We start from the raw sequence: 20,849 nt of genomic DNA on the forward strand, positions 1-20,849 counted from the left end.
GTTTTATTTAAATAACAGGAGTGGATGCACATGTCCTTCATCTGGCATTTGGGTTTCAACCATTGAACTCGCCCAGTCTTGTACATGCCCTGCCTTCTCCAAGCTGTGTTTCCTCAGGTGCTTGAGCATAAGCATGTCTCCCATTCTTCATTCTAGGAGCAGTTCAGCTGTGATTTGTGTCAAAAAGCCTGGGATGAGGACATGGGCACTTCCCGTGCACCTGAAGCAAGCCTCTTGCCTAACATGCCTTTCCTCCTTTCCATCCCTTAGAGTTTAACAGCCGTTTTCGTCCAAGCCTATTGACTTCATCCCTATAAATCCAATGTGATTTTTCCATAAGGATTAGTGTCAGATTCTCCCTGCAGACATCTTAGGTCTTGGAAGACAGCTGAGCGCCCTACTAATAGCTGGCTGGTGAGCCTGAGGCATTTACAGCAATGGCTTTAATACGCACTTCATGGCCAGACAGGGGTTTAGCTCTGATGCAACCCATCTGCCTTCATGATCTGGAAAGCCAGGACGTAGCAGGGGTCCTGATACTGTACTAGGACATGGATAGCTGGATATGAAATGAGCGTTATGGTGGTTCTTCCTCCTCTTGAAGGCCATGGAAAAGCTGTGAGAGGAATTATCTAGATTGAACACCAGGCTTCATAGCTGGGTAGAACAAGATCAAGCAGGAAAAGGGAAATTTCAAGTGAAGAAATGGTAAAACTGCTGACCAGTGATATTTTGAAAGGTAAAACTGCTTCTGCAAGAAGCATGAATTTTGTGCCCTCTGCTTTTCAACTCTTCCTGGGCATATATGATAGAGCAGGTTTTACACATCACAGCACTGACTGCCTGACACCACAGCCTCCCAACCATGGGGAGCTGGGCTGAAACCCACAGGTGAGAGGGACACGCCAAAAACATTCCCTCTGGATGGGAAAGGGGCATTAAGCACCAAGTACATGGATAAGGAAGGGGGAGGAAATTCTGGATACATCAGCATGATAGTTTGAGCATTTTATTATGATATATAAATTTTGTCTCCTTAAATTACTCTCTATGAGTTGAACAGAAAGGGATTATTGTGGAGGGGGAATATATAAAAATAAAAGGATATTGTGAACTACTGCATCACCACATATACAACAGTAAAGTACTTTACAAGCACTTAAAGAATCAGACTTACAAAAATAAAAATATGACACATCCTTATGCATTTCCACCAGTTATAAGTTCTCTTTTTCCTTCTCTAACCTTCAAACACCTTTCAACCCCATCTTCAGGCCACAATTCACATGGTAGGATACTTTGCTCATTTTGATGGCCATTACAGTACCTGAAAAAGAATTAGTGCCTCCCAAGACTTATAAAATACAATAGTTATAGGAGAGCTTTAGGGGAGATGTTCAGAACAGATCAATTTGTGAGTGATGAGGTGATCCTCAGGGAGCTGAGTTTGTAAGGCCGTAGAAATGTGAGTATCCCACAAGATCCATCATTCCCTATAGTGTGTTCCCCCACCTCCACAGAGACACAGCTCTGTGCATGTGTGCTTGATACACACAGTTCCCGCAAGCCTGGGGAACACTGATGCTCACAGACTTCAGTGGGACTGAATGACTGTGACAGATGATGGATCCGATCTTGTTTCAGCTCTAAGGCAGGCAAGGATGCCATTCCCTACAGAAAAAAGGCAGGTTAAAACTAAAACGGCTAAATATCCTAGCTCACAATGATCACCCAGAGAACCATTTGCCTCTAAACCAGATTCACGCAGTCTTTAGTCTTCAGTTTGTTCTACAAAGTCCTTTGCTCATTAGCCTTCTAGTGACCTTTCCCATTTTTTTAAAGACACACTCAACATAAATAGTAAATAGCATTCACTTCTCTGACCAGCAGCTCACTCAAACACTGCTATCAACACCCAAACCTCGTTTCATCATTCCCAGAAAGTATGCACCTAGGGTGCGAATCTGTATTTCACATTGAGACAAGTAGAGCTGGCTTAGGAGAAAAAAAGAGAAAGAAAAAAAGAAAGAAAAAGGAAAAAAAAGATTAAAGACAAAAGAAGCAGTAAACTGTTTTGGTCAAAGTTGTTCGCTGTGGTTTGTGCAAAGTATTCTGCAGATTCTGAAAGTTCAGTATTTAGTTAGGGTTCCCTCCTTTTGGCCCCAAATGCAATGACAGCAACACAGGCAGACCAGACACAAGCATGCTCTGTTGCATTCAGGGGTGAAACAATCACAGGAATGAAGAGGATGAAGGGCAGACACCGCACCTTTGAGACAGTGACTTTCCATATTGAAAAAACCAACCTTCCTCCCCCCCCACCTCCATCCGAAAAACTGATCTCAAAAATAACTATTGACGGAAAATAATTCTTAAAGGCAGTCTGACTTCACCCATCAGGCTTATAGGACTGTGGGCATCAGCCACATTAGATTCCTGGGGAGGAAGCATGTAGCCATGGTCCCAGCTGCTTGAGGAAACTCACCTTTGTACGCAGCATTTCCATACTATAAATTTATCATTTGTATCTTCGAGCAAATATACATGAACAAAGATCTGTTGGCTGAGATTAATAATGCTCCACTTAAAAGAAAAACACATCTCTAGTGGGACTAACCGTTCCTTTTAGATGTACAGACACAGCAACAGGTAAGACACGTCTTGGCTGCTTGGTGTGATTCTTAATTGGCAACACACACACAAAAGTCAGTTTCTGGTGTTTAAGCAAAAGAAAAAAAAGTCATCACTTTTCCCAGTCATGAGCAACATGAACTTTTGCTCTTCTACCACCACCTAACCCAGCCATAGGGATAGGAGCAATAGGGGCAGAGGGTGGGTGGGGAAGGTGGGATCTGCAACCAGGCAAGGGTGAAGGCTTGACCCTCTGTGGTTTTCTTGTCCTCAGGAAAAACAAAGTCCCGTTCCAATTCCAGCTTTCTCTGAGAAGAAAAGCAGCCTGTGATGGGCCCATGGGAGACACCATGTAAGAAGGTATTTTTCAAAATGTTCTACAGGTCTCAGATACTTGGCAATGTCATAGTTTGGATGTGGTCCAGGGTGGTAGCCCACCATGGCCTGTCCATGGCTCCAGAGCTCAAAGCATGTTCAGCAGCCTAGAAACCCAAGCTACTCTGTGTCTTTTTTTCCTGACATGGTAAAACCAGAAAAACTGCTGAAGCTTAAAGGAGCAGGAGCATGTTAGGTCATTTCTTATCTATTTGCAAAGAAAAGAAAACAAAAAGCTTCAGAGAGGCCTGGCCTGGATGTGTGTGGACCCTGCTGCGCCAAGGATGCAGCCCTCCATTGCACCCTACCATCCACCTGTGAGACTTTGCCTTAGCAGCCCCCCTCCCTGCCTGGTGACAGACCAGGCTGTGCTTCAGGTCTCTCCACAAGATTTGTATTTGCCCACTAGTTTTTCATCTTTCTTTGAATTCTTTTTTTTCTGTCGCAGCCAATGTTTATGAAGCAGAACTAACAGCAGACTAAAGCAGGCAGAAGCCTGCAGCTGGCCATAATAAAGAGATTTCTGGTGAAAACCTGTCCTGCTCAAGTACCAGCAAGATCAAAATTCGATTTTGTGCTTGGAGCAGGGGGATAATCCAACTGTTAACAGGAGAAAAGCCTGATGTATGGTCAGAATATGGAGTCTCTGGCATCCCTTTGGCGTTGAGGTCAGCCTGCCTCCATGCTTGCTCAGTGGAGATGCCTGCAATCTGATCTGTCATCATGCAGGGATCTCCTGGGCATGAATATTGGCCCTGCTTTTGAACCTGGATTACACTGGCGCTCAGCTTGGAAACCTCCCCGCTTTGCTACAGACTCTCACAGGTGCATGGAAAGAGCCCTCTGAGCCTTTAGGATGTACCCAGGAAGGCAGATGAGAATTTCCACTGGTCACAAGACTCGCTCACCAGCACTTGGCGAAACAGGATAGGCCCCAATACGTGCTAGCAAGTAAGTGCATCGCCAGCTCACGTTGCACTGGGACTACATTTATCCTCACTTCAACTGCCCTGCTGCCTAAGCTAATTCTGCAACACTCATGCTTGCAGGAGCTCTGGGGAGAAGGGTTGCTTCAGGCATCATCGTCCCTTTGGAGGCAAATGCTGGTTTTCCAGGCTTTGATGCTGACAGTCAGTGACAGCAAAATCTGACCGATAACAAATATAATCCTTGTATCTGTGTTGCTGAAAAGAATTCAACAGTAGGTGGAAGCCTTGGAAATCCTTTGAGAGATTTCTCCCTACCAAGTCCTAACTCCCAAATAGAGAGGGAGTTCATCGCTGCCATAGCCCACATCTTTCAATACTAATGATGCTTCAGCTGTCAGGATTTAAGTTTGTATAGAAAGACCTTATATTTACCTCTGGTGGAAAAAATGTGCTTCATTTTAAACAAGAGAACTCTGTTTCATAAAGGTCATGGTTCTGGTCACATTTACCAATTGCCTTTTGAAACTGATGGAAAAAGTATCTTTGTAAGTCATTATTTAATATTTTTTTTTTTAAGTTTTTCAGATTATTTTTTTTTAATCTCTGTGGGTTTGTGCGTCAACTGTTCTGGGCAATCAGCTCTGTCTTGTTGACATTGTTAATAGGTTTTCTGACTTGGCTGCTCAGTTGTGTTCTGAAATAACTCGATCAGACTCGCAGCAAGTCAGGAACAAAATGGAAAGTTTAGAAGAGGGAAAGCTGGAAACTGATTTCTGGAGCTGTGTGGTTATTTTCTAAGTCTGGACTCTTCCGAGCAGCATGCAAAAATTCTTGGTAAGATTTTTTGAGACAATTCCATGCTATTTTCAAAGGTTATAGGTTTGTGGGAATCCAGGCTCTTGCAGATTTTCAGTGAGCTACCAGAGTCAAGAGATTCTGGGAGATGTGATTCACCAGTGGGGAATGGTTTATCTTAGGATGGCTGTAGTGACTCCTGCTCTCTCAGTGTTTCTTGATCCTTTTGCAGAGACAGCTCAGCTCTTTGTGAAGTGCTGTTGACTTGCTACAGCCTGGCTGATTAAGGAAAACCTGGATGGATTTGGGCTCTTCAATCCTTCAAGCTCTACGCTGAGAAAGTTTGGCTGCTCCTCCACAGTCAGTGAAGCTGTGCACGCCACAGGTATGGAAACTATTGAGAGGGTGAGCAGCCTTGCTCATGAGTTAACCCTGCTCTGGCATCTCCCTGTCTGCACTCCTCTCTGCAATACAGCCCTACCCTGAAACTCAAAAGGGCTGCAAGTGCGTAAAGATCCCTATAAATGGGGTGTTCAAGACAACGAACAGCATGGCACACTTGGACTGACAGTACTTTTGAAAAAGAGCACTGGGCTCCTAAATCACTCGGGCACTTTTAGAAAATAGCCCTTCAGCTATTCAGGTTCCTCAGTCTCCCCTGCAGACTCTTGGCTGGGCTCACAGAACAGGTGGCCATGTGTCAGGGTTGGCCTTTCTCCCATCTCCTGGTTGTGCTGTGCCTTGCTATGGTAGATAAACATCTAGCTGCTAGCAAGAGCACCGTGTGCTTGTGTTCCTCCTCTTTTTCTTGGTGGCAGTCCCCTCTCCTCCCAGTAAGGTTACTGCAGTGGTGTAATACTGCAGCTATCTCCCAGATGAGCTGTTGGAGCAAGCTGTGATGTATTGATACAAATAACTGCCTCCTCTGTACTTGAACTCTAAACCTGGCTTGGTGTGTGCTGGGCAGACTGGACGCTGACTCTGCAGTTGGTCTTCCCTTTGCAAAGATCAAAATAACTCTGAAGGTTACAGTGAGTCTCACCTATGTCCTAGGCGAGACCTATAGAGCTCACAAGGCAGCACTCTGGTATGGGTAGTAGGGTCCTTTGTCATCTTGATTTCATCTAAACACAAGTCAAAAATAGATATGCTTGGAAAAAAAACAAAAATAAAATCCAGATCATGAATGTCAGGAACGTCGCAAAATACAAGCCAGCCTCTCACTGATCAAAACCATCCCGTGCCCTGCAAGCCTCCTCCCAGCCAGTTCAGCCTCACCCAAGACAACGTGTTCTCCAGCCATTAATATTCAGTTGCCATCAATGAAGACCCAGCCAGAGACAGCAAAGGCCACAGCCTCCTTGAGGTCACAAGGTTGCCAGCGGCAGGGCGGATCAGAGGGTCTCACTGTAGATGACGCACGGGCTGGTTTCCTCGCAGAGTTCCAGCTGCACACTGGAAGCAAACCAACGCTTGGCACAACCCAAGCTGTAGTTGAGGGTGGTCCGGTAAATGTTCTTGGCACGCTTAGGAAAAATGATGGTCGTGCTCTGAAACCTCAGCGGCTTCTGGCGGGGCTCAAAGATCAGCTGGGACTTGTAGTTCCGCCAGGTGCAATTGGGAGCAGCAATGACTGTCTCACTGTAGGCAGTGACAGTAGGAATGGGGCCGTAGAAGATGTCATCCCGATAATGCTTCTCAGAGTCGTACTTCACCTCGGAATTGCACCTACAAAGGACAGCGAGGTATCAGGAACACAGCCCAGGGAGCAAAGGAGAGAAGACAGGCAGGACTCTTCTCTAACCCTTCGGAGCTGGCAACGTTTATGACCTCTCACCGCACAGAAATTGGCCAGGGCAGCTGCCAACCCTACAACCCAAAACAGAGGGCCAAGAGGACTCCTTCCTGCTGGTGAATATTGGTGGAACCCCACCTTGCTGTGAATCCATCTCAGCATTTCACCAGGGCATGTGCACAGAGAACCAGGCCTGCCTGCTCATGCCTGGGTAGAAAAAACCTTGTTGCAGAGGCTCCAAGCAACCCATTTCTTCCTCTGGTTTCTTCCGGGAGCATCACTGGGGCCTCAGCTCAACCTTGAGGGCTACACTGGAGGCAAACACCCTGCTAGCACAGCAAATCATCAAGAGATAGTGAAACCCTTCAGCTGGCATAGGTCAGAGGCTGAGGACTGGGCATGCATCCATGGACTGTGCGGGAAAGGCTTGAAATCCCTGGAAAATTCCTGATCCACCATTTTCCTGAGCATTTTCAATAAGCGCAACCATGCAGCATCAACTTGAAATGCTGAGGGCTCCTGCGAAACGAAGGTCTCCTCATCACTGACTCATGGTCTCACCACACTCCCTACTGCTAGTGCTAGTCTTGGGGGGGTCACTGCCCCAGTAACTGGGCTGCACAGATGTGGCTGGTGGGCCACGGGCATGGGATGCCACACTGGGGTCAGGGGATGCCTACTTAACACAGCATGCCTGCTGCTGCTTTCACAGGCCCTGTCGTCCATGCAGGCTCTAGCCTGGGAGGAAAACAATGCCATAAATACAGTTTTCATAGATGGCAGAAACATGGTGTAATTGTCACTTGTTGAGCTGTCAAAGCTGCGTTTGTCTTTTTTTCTTTATATTGCCTTGCCATCAGAGCACAAATCTCACCTAGCTAAAATCAGAGTGCTGGGAGACGAGGGGTGAAGGTTGCTTGTTGGGGCCTACAGAAAACCCAAGCAATGGTTAAATAGCAGGTAAAGTGAAGGGATGCTGTGGGCTATGGCTGTCCAACATCCCAGCCACTGGTCTCAAAGGAATTGGTCATGTCAAAAGCTGCAGATGAAGAACCTACAAAATGTGGGATGTCACTGCCCTGCCCATTTCCTGTAGGCATCCAGAAGGGATATATGGACACCAGACCACGTAAAGGGCTTTTCCTAGAATCCCTGGCCATGGGGAGCAGCAGGACTTTCACTTGTTTTCCCCACTCCCCAAACGTTCATTCCTCCAGCAATCAGCAGCCAAGGAATGTGCAGCTCCCTATAAAAAAAGATTAAAAGCTGGGTGTGTGCTTGTCATTACCTCCAGCCTGAGGGGGGTTGACTGATTGTGCACTGCATGTAATCTGAGCTGCAGTAATGTATTTTGCACAGCTAGGGTGTAAGCAAGTCATTCAGCACACATAAAACAAGACTCCGATGTAATCACCATAAAAACATGCCCGCTGGCAGTTCCTCAGCAAGCAGAGATTTACTGGGGTACATTTCCAGAGAGACGTTTGCATAGGTTGTGGGGGGTGGGAATTGGGTTTACAGTCCTCCCACCAACCCTGCCCCAAGCTGTGTGGAACTGCTCCATGCTGTTTGCACAGTGCATTCCACACCAGTAAAAAAGCAAAGAAGAGACAAGACCATTTATCCATCAGCAACACCAGCCCCACAAGAGGCCAGAACACCTCCATCGCTGCTTTAAGGGACCATCTCCTGAGGACCTCATTCTGTCTCTGTGGTCTGGTCTCATGTTGGGTTTCTCTGCTGCAAGGGCTAACAAAAACAGGTGCCAATTACAAGGGTGTTGCTGCTTCTGAGGATATAAGTCAGCAGGGAACAGGATGAAGATCATCAGGTTACTTGGTAGAGGCCATCAAGCCTACAGGTGGTAATGGTTTTCTCTCATAGCCTTGGATTTGAGTTGGCCTTAGAAGGAGAAAGCCTTGGGACCTCTTAGGACCTCCCTCCATCTCTTGCCTCCACCCCTCCGTCTCTGCTGCTGTCAGTGTCTTTCATTCAGGTATTACTCTCCCACCTGTACCTCCCTTCCCATCAAAATAACCATGATCCCCATTTGTAACACATTTTAATTTTTTGCAGAAGGAAAAGCACCAGAAAAAAGACAGAAATCCCCACTCACTCACCCACCCAGTCCCATCTGTACCTGATTTCCTGCACAGGCTCAGGGCTGACCTCAATGCTTTCTCCAAAAAACACAGGATGCATTCGAGGCCTCATCTCTGGCATGGACGGGTTCAGGAGCAGGTAAGGCATCTGCAGGGAAGAAGAGCACAGCAAGTGTTGGGGCACAACAGCTGAGGCTGGCACAGTTCATAATGTGCTGTGGCTAGCAGATGAGCAGCCAGCAGCAACGCGTTCAGTGCTGGTAGGAGACACCAGTGCCTCCAACCCTGCTGAACTCCATCTCCCCGGAATCCTGTGGGTACACTGCAAGTGACAGGCTCTTTGGCAATGAGAACAGGTGACTGTGGCAGCAGCATCAGAACCAACTTTGTTTCATGCAAGCTAAGCTCGCCTTGCTTGCACTCTCAGCGTCACTCAGCTCCTCCTTTGCAGTCCCTGTCTCTTCCAGGTTTGTAGCAGGGCCCCAGGCTAGCGGAGTGTTGATGGCATGGAGGAAGGCACTGTTCTCCACGCTGAAAGGGGAGCACCGTTGTCAATTTGCCAAAAAACAGCCCTGAGGTGGCTGACAGAGAACGGGGCCATTAACCCCCATCCTCACATAGAGAAGCCTTGCTCAGGCCTTGTATTTAAGATGCCCTGACTTTCTGATCTGCCACTCGTGGCTGTGTCAATATTCAGGCTGACTTCCAGCTCCCAGGGCTGATGCTGCCCTCCACCCACCACCACCACCACTGCCCTCTGCGCAGCACATCTCCCAGGTAAGCAGCTCTGCCCACATCTCCGGTGCTCCATGCTGCAGGATCTGTCCGTTGAAATTCAGCCCTTCCTTTCCTTCTTCCTTTCTTGTATCTCATAAGAATTGTAATTGTTTGTGGGTTTTCTTTAGTCCTGATGTTGCCTTCACTGTTATGAATAAACAAGTCTTACAACAACGCCAAGTGCACCAGCATGGTGAAGTGCTCCAAGTCTGATGTAACACAGATAGGGCCTGTCTGCTGACTTAAAGGATGTTCATCTACTGAGGTGAGGTGTGTATGTATTTATATACATATATATATATGCTGAAAATAATGTATCCCTTGAAACGATCTAGCGTGGCAAGTGGTAGACTTGCTGAAGTCTCTGTGCCAAAAACGGTGTCATGCTCCAAGGGACACTGCAGTTAACTGTGCACGGCTGAGTGTGGGGTGAGACGCTGGGGCATCTTGCGGCCTCTGCAGTGCAGGAAACCAGCTTCAAGCCAGGACTTTTCAATGAATGGAACTGCTCCAATTCATGACACTGAAACCTGGACTTTTAAGACTAATTACACCCTGAAGTTACTCTGACAAATTGTCACAGTCCAGCCTAGGCTCCTCTGCCCACCACAAAAATGAGTAATCCTACTTCTCTATACTGGAGTGCTCTTAAATATCAGTTCCCAAATATAGGGATCCTGTGTTTGGTGTCTGGACCAAGCCCAGCAGCTAATTAAGCCTAATCCTGCCCTCCTGGAAAAATATCATTGCAGGTTTTGGTCCCTGCTACCACTTTTCTGTCAGCAGTATGACAGACGGGGACACAGGATGTCTTTAAAGGAGATGGCTAGCAGTCTCTGTGCAGGGTTGAGAGGTGTCCAGATGGCTGAAAAGTTCATGGAGTTTTTCTGCCTTCCACCATGTGTAGGCTGTATGTGCTAGAACCACAGCCATATTTCACCAGTGTAAATCAGTACGATCATCTCAGGACTCACAGAATCCACTGATGGTAGCTGAAGACACAGCTCTTGTATTGGCTTGCTCTTTGCATGCTACTCCTTTTTACCTTGCTGAGCATCTTCTGGTTGGGTGATAGAGGAGAGAACACTGGAGCTGTGACCTGGTTCCTACTGGCAGTGCTGGGTAAGAGGTATTGCAGCTTGTGCCCTACCCTGTACAACACACAGGTCCCCAAATGCTTGCCAGTTTATCCTTCATGCTGGTGTTAAATGGCAAAGCTCTGATGAGTCCACTCAACAGCATCAGATCCCACTAGCTGAGGTCTGACTTTCTCTAGTGGCTTGGGCTTTCTGCCTTAGGCTAAGGCAAAAAATGTCATTGCTTCATCTGAATTTGCCAAGCCCTTCAATTCTGTGTCCCAAAGCCACAAAGCTGTTTACCCTTTCCACACTGAATTATCCCTGCAGTTTACTACTGTGTTAAACTGTAAAGTAAAAGGGCCAACTCCTCTTTTTGATTTAATATTTCTGTTCCATTGTCAAAAAAAAAGACAGTATTTGCATAGGTATGGGGGAAAAAAAATATATACATATATATAGACACCCTCACCACCAAACACTAGTCAAAAGGCAAAGTTCATTCTTGGACTGCTTTCAACACTCTTCACAGGGGAGGGAAAGGGCAGGCTTTCTGGTCTTAAATAAAGCTCTTTGCTTCTGAAATGTGAAATTGTTTACATCAGACATGCCTTAGTTCACAAGGGTGCAGATTTCCAGCTTTTAACAGTCTGCACAAGGCCAGAGCTCTTCCTAAACAGATCTTGTACATGAGGAGAGGTTCATTTGGGCACAGGAGTCCAACACCACGTGCACATGCATTCGTGGGCTCTGAAAACAGCAGGCAAGGTGGCCTTTTGGGGGTTCACCTGCAGGGAGATGCACATTGCTTTAACTGGTGAAGGAAGAAAGGCTGGGGATACATGTCCCTTCTTCAGGAGACTTCTCTTTGTCTTTATACTCCTGTGGCCATACTTGACATTGGCAAAACTCCAGCTGAGAACCTGCCCTCTTTTTACACTGGGCCCACTTAAGAGGAGGTCTTGTCCAAAAGGCCCCAAACTGGTCTCTGCTTGCAGGTGAGGTGAGAAAATTATCACCTCTGACCCTCCCTTTGAAAAGCTCAGCTCAGCAGGTGTTTCCAGCTTCCTAGATGAAACACTGGATTTGCAGAGGGCAGAAAGGTGGGCCTTGTCCTGTAACATGAAGAGCAGACCTAAAGGTATGATACCTCTTAACTGATAAATATTTGAATGTCCTATTTTTACCATGAACCATGACTCTCACAAAACAATGCTGAATTTTAAGTGGTTTGGGCTTTTATATTCCGAAGACAATGCTGCTGAACAGGGTGCAGGTTTGCAACAGGCTCTGAAAGGAAAGCCTTAAACTACCACTGCCTCTTCCAGGACCACACAGATTTTTTTCGGAGGGCATGCACCCACGTCCATGCCCAGCTCCATCTTCTTTTGTGTGACTGGCAGCCTAAGAAAGTGCATATGGAGTGCTCCGTACACCCTGCTCTCTTCATGAACTGCCTTTGGGGAGCCTTTGCCATGCTCACCTTGGCTGGGAAGGGGCAGTAGTTCTGAGTGTAACCAGCAAGCTGGTGGTTTGCTGTTTCCCCTATCGGGGAAAGCAGGTCACAGCCACCAAAGACAGTTTCACACTCTGTATCAACCATCCAAAAAGTGGAGAGGCAGAAGGGAATTGGGAAGGCTCTTCTGTCCCAGCTTCTAAACAACCAATGTTTTCAGGCCGTGCTGTCAAAACTGATTGCAAACTTAGATAACCAGAAAAAAGGCTGGGAGGCACTTGTCTGAGCTGCATAGGCACCCCAATGTTGTCTTACTGTGAGTTTAGGCTATGCAAGTACCTTCTTTACTTTACTGGCCAGGGACAAGTGAAGATTGGGTAATATGGAACAGCTGTGAATTAAGATGCTTTTCAGATCCAGACTAGCTTGCTAGAATGCAAGTAACAAACTTGGGTGGAATGGTAGCCACGAGCTTCTTGCCTAGATTAATGCAGGAGAAATCCAAATTTCTTAACCATTCCAAAAGGGGATCTGTAAAGTGCAGTTTTAAAGAAGCAGTTTCAAAGAAGCTTTTTCAGTGCCTCCAGGCAAGCAGATCTTCACACTTCTTGCTAACATATGCTGACACTAAGCATGGTCTAAACATACCTAGAGATGAGGATGCAGAAGGCGAGGTCCTTCCTGTGGAATGTTCCAGCAGGAACATGGCCGGGTTATTTGGCCCCCAGCATTTGTATGGGGACAGGCTGCACAGTGCAGGGTGCCAGGGTGCTGCTCAGTCAGAGCATGGGCACAGAGGCAAATGGTGCCTGTTGAAATCACATGTCCCATGGCAGGGAAATCATGTGTCCCGTGGCAGGGCACAGGAAACAAGGATGTGCTGCAGAAACCCCACCAGTGTGCATGGAGAAACGAGGCTCTGTCATGCATGACAATCAATCAGAGTCAAGAAGTTGCCACCGAATTTGGTGACAGCTGGATTAAGTCCTCTCCAGGTTAGTTCTGGATGGAGAGGTGGTGATGAGACTGTTTCCATTGTGGGTTATAGTTTACCTTGCTCAGGGCAAGGGAAGGGTGACAAAAGGCATTCATTTCCTAATGCATTTCATATGCAGCAAACAACCGCCAGCTTCAGACCTGCAGGCTTGGCTTGATTCATTTAGAAAGCTCCAACAATTATGGACTTGGCAAGCCAAAGCCATGAACTTCTACCACTCGTAAGAGACCATTACAGATTCCCACTTATCTACCACGAGTAGTACCATGAGCTGCTGCAGGTCAGAAACCTTGAAGTCACCTGCAAGTCTGCACATGGAAGATGTAAATAACTTGCAAAGCGCAGTCTGAAAACAGAAATCATCCTAAGACCCTGTAGTCTGCTCACCAACCAAGCAACTGAACAGAGTGAAAGGGTCATTAAGAGGTTTTACACTGCAGCAACTGGAAGGCACTTCAGATGACATTTTGTTTTACCTCCAGTGATGTTCTGAAATGTCTGCTCCTGCATCTCACCTGGAGTTGGGAAGTAAGGAACAGGGGATATGAGCTTTCCAAAAGATTTGTCTTTGGAGCTGAAATGTTATATGCTTGGCACATATCAAAAGCTGGCTTTTTGGCAACAGTTTGACACCAGCTCCTTCCAATCTGTTTTAAGGTAAAAACAGAACAAAAATGTTCTGCCTGTCAAAAAAAATACTGACTCAATTCTTTTTCCTTCTGCACAGGAATGGTTGAAAGAAGAGGAACACTGGACTGCTGAGCTCCCTTGAGAAAATTATGATCCTTGGCTCATTTCTAGCAATCACTCAGCGATCTCCAGGCACTTCACAAATAAGGTGAGATTCTTTATTGCCCTGCACCACAGATGGGCTGGCAGTGAACAGAGTTTGTTGCAACACTACTGGGGGTCACTGGTGGTGAGGAAGAGAAACCCACGTGTCCTTAGACCAGGCTGTCCATAAGTAATTCACAGACAAGGTCTGTCTGTCCAAAGAACAAACCCTAGGGTTACTGTGCTGGAAGGCTGCAGCTGGGACCTGATTAATCTGTCCCCAGTAACTGGAGCCGTGCTGCTATTTCTCAGTTGCAGCTCTGCAAAAGCCACCACAACCCTGTAATGTCTACACAGGGAAAGGAGTCTGGTAGTCCAGGAAGGCTGAGGAGGTAAAAGGGAAGATACTAGAAAGATTAAAAGGCAAGCCCCATATGTGCATGTTAGGACCTCAGAACAGAGCCAAGGTGAAAATTAAGCAGTAAATGTGCTATCATTTTCATTTCCTTTCCACCACATAATTTGTTTCAACCAGCAAAGAGTTACAGTATTATTAAAAAGTTGAAGTGCTTTCTTGCTTGGCTGCATTTTTCCCTCTGTCTTAACTCTGATGCCTTTCAGGCATGTAATGGCCTGGGCTGCTAAACTCTGCTTTTTTCAAGTAGCACATAGACAAACACAGATAAAATTGGTTGCTGAAGAGAATTCAGTCTACAGCTAACCAACAGCACTTCCTTTGCGGTGGCATATTGTGGGGGGCTCTCACTTTAGGACACACAACCTTCAGCTCCATGTCATTGCTTCGTACCTGACATGAGTGCCATCTCAGTGACTGGTTCCCAGGGGTATTTAGATTGCAGAATTCCAAACAACACCAAAAATAATACAGTGGGCAGAATAATGTTATTTTACCCCTAACAGTTATTTAGAGTCAGTGGGCTCTGTTAAGATACTTTGTAATTGGGATAATTTACAAGAATGGAAGCAGAGTTACCAAATAGTGAACAACGATAAGGAAAAAAGTGCCATGAAACTAGCCTGAAATGCACCAACTGTTCTTTAGCTTCCAAATTCCAGGCAGCAAAGCAACAAAAAGGAAAGGAAATTGATGTCACTTGAAATAAATAACCCCCCAAAAAAACCTTCTCCAGAAAGCACAAAGAGCAGAACTGACCGACTCCTTTTGCTACGGTCATTATGTGGAAGGCACTAAGATGTGGCATTATATCCCTAGGGACTGTAAGGGGAAAGAGTTTTCCAAGCATCAGGGCTGCAAACATGATGGTTTCCCTAATTCCCAGCTCCTAACTTAGCTAGGGCATAAGCAAATCTCTCACCACTTTTTCCCACTATGGTAACATGTCAGGTCCATGAAAATGTCACTTTACTCAGCTGTTATTTACAGCTGTAATGAAAGATCTGGCTGAGTTATTTGACACACATCTACATTCTCCGTTCTAGCTGATAAGCAGTATTTGTTTAACAGACCATTTATTTTCCCAATATCTTCACGTATTGCACATTACGAGCAATTTATACTGGAGCTGGATGAGATTATATTTGGAGGTGATAACAGTAAATGCAGACTGCAGGTAGAAAGCAGGGCTTTATTATTTCAAAGAATTATATCCTTCCTGCCTATCTCCCTTTTCTCTTCCAAGTGGGAAATGGGTGCTCCTTTGCTTATCGTCCACAGCATTGCTCAGGGACACAATGGAAACTAAACACCTAGAAGACACCACCCTAGATACAGCCACAGTTTTCGGAGCAGATGATGAGACCCCGACGACTGTTCCCCAGATCTGCCCAGAAGCGACCCACTCCCCCTCCTTCGCCGCTGGCGTTGAACCATGGAGGAAAAGGAGCGGGTGCATGTTCAGAACTGGACAGGGCTGAGGGACAGGGGACAGCCAGGTGAGGTTTGCGTGTGCCAGGAGCAGATGCAGTGTTAAACTGAAACCACTGCCCACCCCTGCCAGGGGATTCCTGCAGGATTCCACCCCATGGGAGCAGTTCAGAAGTGGGTCAGGATGCTGGGCTGCAAAGGCCAGCCCCTGAGGTAAGCCCTGCTGCTGTGCCAGATGGGTGCCTCACTTCCCACAAGCCTGGGGCTTTCCCCAGAGCTGCTGGGACCCACACGGGCTTGGAGAGTCATGTCACCCACTTAGTGTGTGGGCTGCAGGCTGGCTCAGGTTGGGGTGCTGGGCCTTTCTCTCACATGTGCTTTTACTGTACATCTTGGCAGGTCTGGAAGTTATATACTGCCTGGAAACCCTTTGATGGCCATGTTCCCCACCCTGTCCTCCTCACAAGACAGTCCTCCTTCCTGGAGCACTTTCAGTGTAGGATGAGATGCTGGCTCTGTGACCCAAGAGCTCTTCAAAATGTAGCATATCAGGAAAGTGTTTGGTTGTTTTTTAATATCAGCCATAAATTCAATAGGGTTGGCACACATGCCAACCTGGACCCCATTGTTGGGACCATGCCTGTGAAGGCTGTGCCAAGGTATCCTCTGCACTTGAGATGAAGCTGGAATCTCCTTCCACCACACAAGACTGATTCTGGCACAGCACTTGTCCAACACAACTCCTGAACATAAGTAGAAATTCCCTATGTAGGGGCATTCATCTGACAGCTGATCCACTGGGATATAGTCCTACAGAAGTCAGTGTTCAGTGAGGAAGGTTGAATGCACAAATACTTAAGTCCTTCAGGTAAAAAGGAACTTGCTGCAGTGGCGGAATTCATTGCAGTGGCAACAGTGTTGGGAAGGGATAAGAAGTCTGCTGCTTCAAGAAGGCATGACTGATAGTTCTGCAGACAAACATGATCCTGATCTCCCCAATATCCATCAGGAGTTACGCTATTGAATGCAAAGCGCTTACTTCAGCACAGCTCAAAAGCAGTTCTTGTAGCCTAAAACTGTATTTCAGGGCAACAATAACAGGGAAAACTAAGCAGATTTGGCTACTTTGAGGTACCCTTCCGGCAACTGTTTCTTTGTACATATTATCAGAGATCTATTTCACTGCATTTATGTTCCTTTTGGCCCAGCATTACACACAAAGCCTAGAGGATTCAGTAACCCAGGTTCTAAGAATCAATTTACCTAGTTCTGCCTTTTTAATCTGAAATGTGATTAAAAGTCACCTTCTATTTTCATTAGGATATTTGCATTTAAGCACAAAACAATTGACAAATTCCCTACATGGATTTTATTTAAAGACGTAAAAGCCAGTTTCTCCTGCACTGCAAGTAAAATGCAAAGAAAAAGAGTCCCTAAATGGTGTTGAACTTGTGGTATTTATGACTCTGGCCCTAAATTGCCTTTCCTATTTTCTTGGATCCCAAAGCTGTAGCCAAATTGGCTGGTTAAATGTGAATAAATGGTGCATTGTCTTTGAAACAAAGTTGTGCTTATTAAAGAGAAGAGAGTTTGCTTTTTCAGAGTCACAGTTAATAACACAAAGCAGAGAGAGAACAGATTTTACACACAAGGAAGTCTTCAATAAGGGCACGCAATCACATTTTAGTCTGTATAAGAGCTGTCCTAGAGCAGAAAAATGCTTCAACATATTTGTTAAGTTAGAGCAAAATAGCTGACTGCAAAAGAACACAACTGGGTTCAGACTGGTGGTTTTGATAGGTCTGCAGCAAGGAATAGCATGAAATACTTCCCACAGATCTGGAATGTTGTTTTCTTCACCTGACAGCAATTTATTGTAACTGTACATACTAGAATTTTGGCCGTTAGTGACTTAGCATGTATATGGTTTTATAGTATTACAACACAAAGAGTGCAGGCTGCATTCCTGGCTCTGTCACGTTCATAAGCAAAACAAACACCAATGTAACAGGCGATTAAAAAAAAGCATGCCTTGGTGTGCAAATAGCTGCAATTATTGATTTGCCAATTCTGCATGCTCTGATGAACAGCAGAGTAGTAGAGTTAAACAGAAGCACATTCATGGATTGCATAATTGCTCATAGATCTGCAAGTCCTTGTTAAATGGCAAGATTAAAGCTAATTAGACACTGAAATTTAGAAGTATGAAACAAGCAATGCTCTCATTTTTCCTGCTTTCTTAGTAACAGCTGCAAGTACAGTATTTGCAGGGTGGAAATGAGATGTGAAACTCTCTGCACAGTCCAATAGAGTGAAAGTTCCAATTTACTTCATTATTTTGCAGCATACCAAACAGAGTTAAAGAGCACAGTCCTGCACCACTCCAAATAATACAGTCAAATTGGTTTCAGTGTCAGGATCTCTGCAACCTGCTGTACCTACTAAGGGCAAGGAAACATCCACAATGTATGAAACCCATACTCTTAACAACAGCAGCCCAGGGCTACCCATGCAATTACAACATTTGGAAACATCTACAGTGTTAATTCCTCAGAAATGCATAACACGTTCATGTATGATGAAAATTTTTTTAAAAACGAACAAACAACAAACCTGGAAAACTTAATTTTGCCTTACACAAGTCACAGGAATAACTCCCCCCCACCACCACCCTGTTGGAGTCAGGCACTAAAACTCTCAGTCCTCTAACAGCCCAAGAGCTGAAATAGGATTTTTTTCCTCATGCTCTTTCATCTTCAGTATCTAAGGGCTTCCTTGGGAGGAGTGGTGGCCAACTGTCAAATTACTGGAACAGAGGCTGTCATATCCCCTTTAGAGAGCTTTGCAGACACCTCCATCCCAGCTGTTTTCTGGTGCAGTAAGCCTTCATTCATCTTCCTCCCATATTTTATTTTACAAATACATAGCAACAGCTTGATTCTGCCCAAGCGGAGGCATGTGGGTAACTCTTTGTACACAAACAGTCCCATCAAGGTGGCACACACTCCCAGTCATCTGCAGGTAAAGCTCCATATTTGGAACCACAGCATTTGAGGGTTTGAGATTTGATTTTCATAATTAACACCTCACCCTACCCACCATAGTCTGGTGAGAAGGAGTCATTGTTCATGAGGAAGGTTTTGGCAGGTTCAGGAGTAAGAGGCAGTTTTCAATAATATGCTAAAATAGCCTTAGAACATGATAAAGTAAATGAGGGTGTGAAAAATCACTGCAGAAGGTCTCTACTGGGAAGAAGTGTTTGAATTGTCACTGATCCATAGGTAGATAATTTTTTTCCATGGAAAGATTTGTGCTGCAGTTTTTATTCTGTATAGGAGCCAATTAACTGTGTGGAATACACCTACAAATGTCTTTTATATACGTTAAAAAGTTTTTTGAAAGATCCCTGGGGAAGAACTTTCATCATCCTTTAAAAACCTCCACCACCACTGCTTATGCTCTGAACTTCATGTTTTAAAAACAGTTTTTGTAGCTCAGGGATAGAAATAAACAAAATAAAGCAGAATAATAGTCGTAATAAATCTACCCCAATCCTACTCTGCACTCAACTGCTCCACTGGCACTGCATCAGGCTAACCAAAATCTACAGCACTTACTGCCAGCTGTCTGAGTTTACAAACTACTAACCCTGCTCCGCTCGGCTGTGCGGCACACAAGCCTTTCATGCAGGCTCATGCCACAAAATGCTCCTCCAGCAAAGGGCAGCGGCACACAGCCTTCCTCACAGCATGTCTCCCTACCAGCTCCCCAGACAGCTGGCTGTACCCTGCCCCAGGTTAACCCACAGTTTTGTCTTGCTTTCAGCCAGGGCTCCAGCAAATGTGGCTCCATGCTCCTGACAAAACACACGAGGGATGCCGGGGTGTTAAGGATGGCTGGCAGCTGGACTCCCCGACCTTGGGCCAGACGGATGCAGCTCCAACCTGTATCTACCTGGCAGGACAGCGTCACCACGAAGCAATTAACAGTTCTTCAGGTAGGCAGTGGTGCCTGGGTCAGACCTGGGCTTCACTCCCGTGCCATTATTAAGAGTTTATCCAGCCAAACTGCCAACGTTTCTGTGAGTTTATCAGAAAAGCCCTGGCCAGCACTGGGCCAGCCCCCTGCCTGGGCACACCAGCAGCAGTGCCAACGCCGGATGGCAGACACAACAAGGTACTGGCCACCACAATCGGGTACTGGCAGCCATGACGGGGCACTGGCCACCACGATGGGGTAACCAACCGCCCGGGACACCCTCATCCACCAGCGCAGGCAGGTGCGCACCCAGGGGGACGCAGCCGTTGTGCCCCAGCCCAGCGGGCACAGGCCCCTTCCTTGCTGCCCCCCGCTCCCGGGCTGGGCCAGCCACTCTCCCCCCCGGGGCCCGGTGAGGATGGAGCCCAGCGCCCATGGATTGGTTCTTACCACTTTGCCGTCCTTGGCCTCTCGCCGGTGCCCCGGGGCCGGGGGGTCCGCACCACCGCTGCCCCCAGCTCGGCTCTCACCGGGCGAGAGGGAGTAGAAAGGGGGGCTGGGGCTGGGGGGCAGCCCCGAGTCCGGGCTGTCCAGCAAGCCTTCCCGGCTCTTCTCCTTCAGGCTCTCGTCCATCCCTTGCAGCTGTAGGTGACCTACCATGTCTGGGGGGCAGCGAGGGGGCCGCAGCGGGAGAAAATCCTCCAGCGTCGCCCGCCGCGGAGGGAGGGAGGGGAGGGGAGGGGAAAGGAGCCCGGGGGGCCCCCACTGAGCCCCGATGGCGGCCACCAGCCTGCCGGAGCCCGGGCCGAGCCTGCTGTGGGGGCAGAGCCAGCACCAGCCGGACCGGGCTGCCCCCGCTGCTGTCCCTCCACCCGGCCCGCGCCCTGCCCGCCCCTCAGGGGGTCCCCAGGGAAGGGAGGAAAAGCCCGATCCCCCCGCGCCAGCCCTGACACAGCCCCACGGGGGATGCGGCCGGTTTACGGGCGGCGGAGCCCGGGGCGGCCCCGCCGGCAGGGAGCGCTGGGCGGGACGGGGCCGGGCGGGCCTCGCTCCTCCACAGGCTGCCGCCGACCGCCCGCCCGCCGCCTCCCGGCGGCCCATTTATCCGGAGAGGGTGGGAGGGGAGCCGGGGAGCGCCCTCCCCTTCCCCCGGCCCCCCAGCTCTGCCCCGGCCGCACATTTTCAGGCACTTCCCAGGCCAGGAGCGCATTTGGCGCCGCCCGCCCGCCCCGCTCCGGGCGGCGCCCCCCGAGGAGACCTGAGGCAACCCCCGCGCACGGCGGGACCCCCGGCCTCGGGAGGGCGGCTGCTCGCGTTC

The 20,849-nt window shown here is 47.5% G+C and overlaps 1 protein-coding gene across 1 annotated transcript; it reads right to left on the reverse strand.

Annotated features, from left to right (window-relative positions):
• Nucleotides 1-995: 995 nt before the first annotated feature.
• On the reverse strand, nt 996-20,592 carry RFLNA (refilin A). Its single transcript, XM_056325862.1, has 3 exons — nt 19,982-20,592; nt 8,666-8,775; nt 996-6,458 (listed from the first exon to the last, which is right to left on the reverse strand). Exons 1-3 carry the CDS (start codon nt 20,189-20,191, stop codon nt 6,125-6,127), a joined length of 654 nt encoding a protein of 217 aa, XP_056181837.1. The 5' UTR covers nt 20,192-20,592; the 3' UTR covers nt 996-6,124.
• Between the last annotated feature and the right edge of the window lie 257 nt (nt 20,593-20,849).

This window comes from Falco biarmicus, chromosome 1, assembly GCF_023638135.1.
Source record: "Falco biarmicus isolate bFalBia1 chromosome 1, bFalBia1.pri, whole genome shotgun sequence".
Classification (NCBI taxonomy): Eukaryota; Metazoa; Chordata; class Aves; order Falconiformes; family Falconidae; genus Falco; species Falco biarmicus.